This window comes from Planococcus citri, chromosome 3, assembly GCF_950023065.1.
Source record: "Planococcus citri chromosome 3, ihPlaCitr1.1, whole genome shotgun sequence".
NCBI classification, from domain to species: domain Eukaryota; kingdom Metazoa; phylum Arthropoda; class Insecta; order Hemiptera; family Pseudococcidae; genus Planococcus; species Planococcus citri.
In genome coordinates this window covers 35,944,991-35,949,644 of record NC_088679.1, presented here as the reverse complement: position 1 = coordinate 35,949,644, position 4,654 = coordinate 35,944,991, and the positions used below count along the sequence as shown (strand labels likewise).

The 4,654-nt window shown below is 33.2% G+C and overlaps 1 protein-coding gene across 1 annotated transcript; it reads right to left on the bottom strand.

Moving 5' to 3' along the window:
* Positions 1-1,087: 1,087 nt before the first annotated feature.
* On the bottom strand, positions 1,088-3,423 carry LOC135840859 (uncharacterized). Its single transcript, XM_065357585.1, has 9 exons — positions 3,198-3,423; positions 2,976-3,110; positions 2,740-2,904; positions 2,504-2,644; positions 2,274-2,411; positions 2,031-2,162; positions 1,766-1,930; positions 1,514-1,648; positions 1,088-1,382 (listed from the first exon to the last, which is right to left on the bottom strand). The coding sequence occupies exons 1-9, from the start codon at positions 3,324-3,326 to the stop codon at positions 1,218-1,220; spliced, it is 1,305 nt and encodes a 434-aa protein (XP_065213657.1). The 5' UTR covers positions 3,327-3,423; the 3' UTR covers positions 1,088-1,217.
* Between the last annotated feature and the right edge of the window lie 1,231 nt (positions 3,424-4,654).

Sequence of the window (4,654 nt, the reverse complement as noted above, 5' to 3'; positions counted from 1 at the left end):
AATTCCCAAGATAAAATCTGTCAACTTCGACCTTTAAATCTGGTAATTGAAGTGTAAAGCGATGTGCGTTTCAATTGAAAAAATCTACAATTTCATAATTCACTGAATTTCAATATGAATCCAAGTCGTACCTACTATTTTGTATTTACATGTTGGTGTTTATTTGGTGGCAATGAATACTAGTTTTTTTGTTTTTTTTACAATTGGGAGCAGAAATTTCTATTTGATCATCTCACGAAAAAACATGAATTTGATAGAGCTACACAGATTTGTTTTCCCAATTAATTTGTTTAAAGGGTTCGAAAATCCATTGGACTGCTGCACGTAAGTGTATAAGCAAATACTTACTGAACTATTTCACGTCAAATCGCCGGGTTTTTCGTTCTTGGGGATCGACGATTTTTTTTCCAATATAAATTTTATCTAGTTGTATCTCGATGCTTCTTTAATTTTTTATGTAAGGAATTGGCGAGAAATATCAATTCAAGGACTCAGAAAAACTTGAATATTAATAATTTGACTTCGAACGCGTTCACGCAGGAGTAGGTATGTATTTTAAATGATAGAGTCTGATACTTACATAGGGAAGAAATTTTGCCACGAAATATTATACAGCACCTATAGGTATTTGGTAGGCGATTTTCACTGATCTCTATTTTTGAAGAAGCTATTAATTTTCAAGTGTCAGCCTTCTAGAACTGAAAATACCAAAAGCAAAAAGTTATACGTACCATCAATTTTGTGCTAATTTTTTTGTCATGGCTCTTCCTACTTTTATTTGAGTATTTGGCTGTTTTTCAAAAATTCAATCAATCATACTTTTGTGTATGTTTGGCTGCCTATAATGATTGGATAAGAAGACTCGATCAGGTACGGCGAACATTTTTTGTATAAGTGGGGTGGCTATTTTTAATTTACTTCATGCTCTGAATATCAATTTCATAATTTTTTTGTGCTCCTTCAATCTCAGAACTAGACAATATCCGATTACTAATACACGAACGTGAGATGGACAGCTTATGGTATGAGGGATTATATTAATGAATAATGATCGTTACTTAAGATCAAATACCAGTTTATTCTAATCGACTCAATAAAAAAGATACAAAGTATCGTTCGTATAAGTAAAATATGTTTTAAGATCATGGATTTGTCATTTATTATGCTTCAGTGCATGAAACAGTAGGCTTACAAATAACTTTGATATGCATTTCACATTAACCATGCGTGACGCCGGTGCCAGGCTGATTGTAGGCAGACATACTTGAAGTACCACAAGGGCAGGCAGGACAAATAACACTGTATAGTTTCATTTGGGAACAGAGGGTAAATTGCAAATTTGCTGCGAGTGAAGTCTCCGTACTTGCTCGTATGTGATAAGTCTACAAATATTCAAAGTTCAAAGTTAGTCAACCCAAACGGCTGTACTTATTCCAGCGAAGATCCAAACTATGAACACCCAACTGGAAACCAGGTGCGTTCAAGTAGGTATTATTAAGTTTTAAGCACTTACTAGTTCATAACTGAAAGATGGAACTTTATCTGACTTTGGTCGCGTTTTACTGTAATCAAAACATAGCTGTTTACCGGTATCGCTGCTGGCACATGTTTTGATTGGTTCGTATATAATATTATTGTCGGTTGCGCACTACAATGAAGCACATATTATTTAGTTATTCAGTATTGAAAATTTTCATTTGTTTTTCTTGCGAATATGACAAATATGATAATTATATACATTCGTTATGAAAATAATGATTCTCACTTTTTCAAAATCTGGTACTTTTGTGGCATCTTTCATGGCACAACTCAAAAACTGAAAGAGAGCCTTAGGATCAGATATCTTTGATACAGCGCATGCGTGTGTTTTGGCAGCAATGCAATCAGTGTCTGTTGGATCTTTACAATCTAATGTCCCCGTATCAGAAAGCTACACATTTTGTAATTGATAGGAGTGTACATGAATTTAAATTGAAAAATTGAAGGTATTGGTTGAAATGAAATAATCGAGCTTTTAATTAGGTACCTACCTCAGCAAACATACAAGGTTGATATTTAAGCGTTAAGCAACTGCTGAATTTTTCATATACAGTGGCAAATGTCTGAAACCATTTTTGAGAGGCTGCATCCATTGCTTTGTAAAAAATACCCATCACAAGTTTCTAGATAAAGTTGACAATTATGGTGAGGAAAGTGAACGTGTAAGTTGATAGGTGCAGGCCTACATACATCCAATTTATATACTTCTAAAAGGAAATTGATCATCTTCTAACCTGATTGCATTCTGGAGGTATAGAGGTTGCTGTTGTAGCTTTAAGCTGTGCACAAAGTGCTGACTTGAAATCAGTCACACAAATGTTGTTTATATAATTATCCAAATGTTCAAAAGGATCGTTGGCCTGTATATCATTCTATGTGGAAAATTTTTTGGGATCACACTAAGATCTCTTGACAATGTTAGGTACATAAATATTGTATGTAGGTACCTAATTGAAAATCTTACCGGATTTTTGAATACGAATCCAGGCATTGTATTGCAATTTGGCATTTTTTGGTTGCTATTATTTTTACACAGATTTTTCCCTGTATCAGAACTGGCACACGATTGGAGTTGCTTATCATCGAACTTGTACCGAATTGCGCACTATTGAAAAAAAAAATGCATCTGTTTACGAGTATTTCCTGGCCAATTGTTTAGTAATCACGAGTTTTCCATAAACACGAGATAATTATGCTTACTGTCAGAAAATCAGGAAGCTTTTTCACAGTACTCATTGTACATGCGAGGAAGTTGACCAGCTGTGTCTTATCCAATGCTTGGGCGATAGCGCAAGAATGTATTTTGTCTAAATTACACGCAGGATCTGCTTTAGCAGGACAAGATAGATCTCCGTTTTGATCTTTCTATTTAAAATGAAATAATGGTTTCAAATTTTAATGAGTGTTAGATATAGGTACATATTATGATGACTTACCTTGGCCTGTTGACATGGAATGAAACTGATATCAACGCTGCAAGAAAAGCAACTAAATACATTCACCAACGTTGTATTGAAAAAAACTTGCGAATATTCTTCCATCGCGTCATAATAAATGGTCAGACTGGGTTGCTATATGCAATTATTATCGTTTGTTCAATGCGAATTGACATAAATAAAAAATAATTGTAAAAAGTATTTACCGAAGCAGTTGCCTACCAATATTGTTGATGGCGTAGCAGAAGGTGGCGTTATCACTACAGTTGATGGAACATTGGGTAGATCACCACATGCCAAGTCATACAAGTCGAAAATCAAAACAAAAATACAAATTGGATAAATTCTCATGTTATTTGTCTTGCAAAAAAAAAAGTTTATCTTGTTGAAATGTCAAAGTAGGCCTAATCGCTGCGAGCACTGTGAATATTCAAAGTGGTTTGCATAGTTTTATTCTCTTAAATGAACTAGGTACCTAGAATGTTTTTTGATTGGTGAACAAAATACAGCTGGTAAATGACGTACAATTTTTTGTTCACGTTTGCTTTTTCATCTATAAATCTGATAGGCCTATACATTACGTACTAGTCGTGTTTATATAGTTGTGATAACCTATCGATTTATGACGTGACCTCTATGGTTCAAAATTCATTTTTCACATTTTTCAAAAAATGAAAAAATATAAACTCCAATTTATTTAGTAAACGTTTATTGAATCATTTCTGCAGTTTTAGAACATATGTACACATGATCATAGGTAGTCAATATTGAATGTTTTCATTTCCCTTGAAGTGCCTCAAAAAAATTAACAAAAGATTTTTGAAAATGATATGGGTATTATGTTGAATCGATAGCTTGAAGAATTTTAAAAATAACACCAAATTTCAGTTTTTCAACTTGGGTAATTGGATGAAATTTATTGAAAATTGCAACAAAAAATTTTTTCTGAAAGTTACAGATGTGTTCAAAACACTTAGAAACTTTTTTCAATTCAATTCAGGATGAGTCAAAAATAATTGAGTCTTTGAAATTCATTTCAGAGTCAGAAATTGAATACAAATGAGCGTTATTATAATTAGGGGTGCGAAAATGTTGATCACCTTACTAACCGTGTTGATGAACTTCGTAGGTCGAAGACTGATAGTGATTAAAATACTATGACACCCCTTCCCTCCCTACCATACACTGTACAGATTTGTCACGTTATCTTGCTCCTTCATGAAGAATATTGCTGATCATTGCATAAGAACAGATATCGCAGCTGGCTTCATATTATAATAATGGAAATAGAAAAACTACTAAATAATTTTAAAATTTGTTTTTCAAATTCATAATTTGCCATTTATTGTCTTTAAGAATATACGTGTAAAATATCAGATTATGTGTACACTTCGTATCCACTATACAAATAATAAGCAGCAGAAGACAAAATACCAGCAGGGCGAATACCACAGACAATTCCATACTTTTCCATTTGTTGGCAAAATGTAGTTTGCAGATTCGTTGCTGTGGAAGTTTCTTTGCTTGTAGTTTCATCAAAAGTCTGTAAACATTTTTCAATTAGTTTATCAAAAAATATCGAAAAAATTCGAGTAGGTGTGCCTGTGCCTAAATCCAAGCAAATAACTTACTAGTTCATAACTAAACGATGGAATTTCATCAAATTTTGGTCTTGTTTT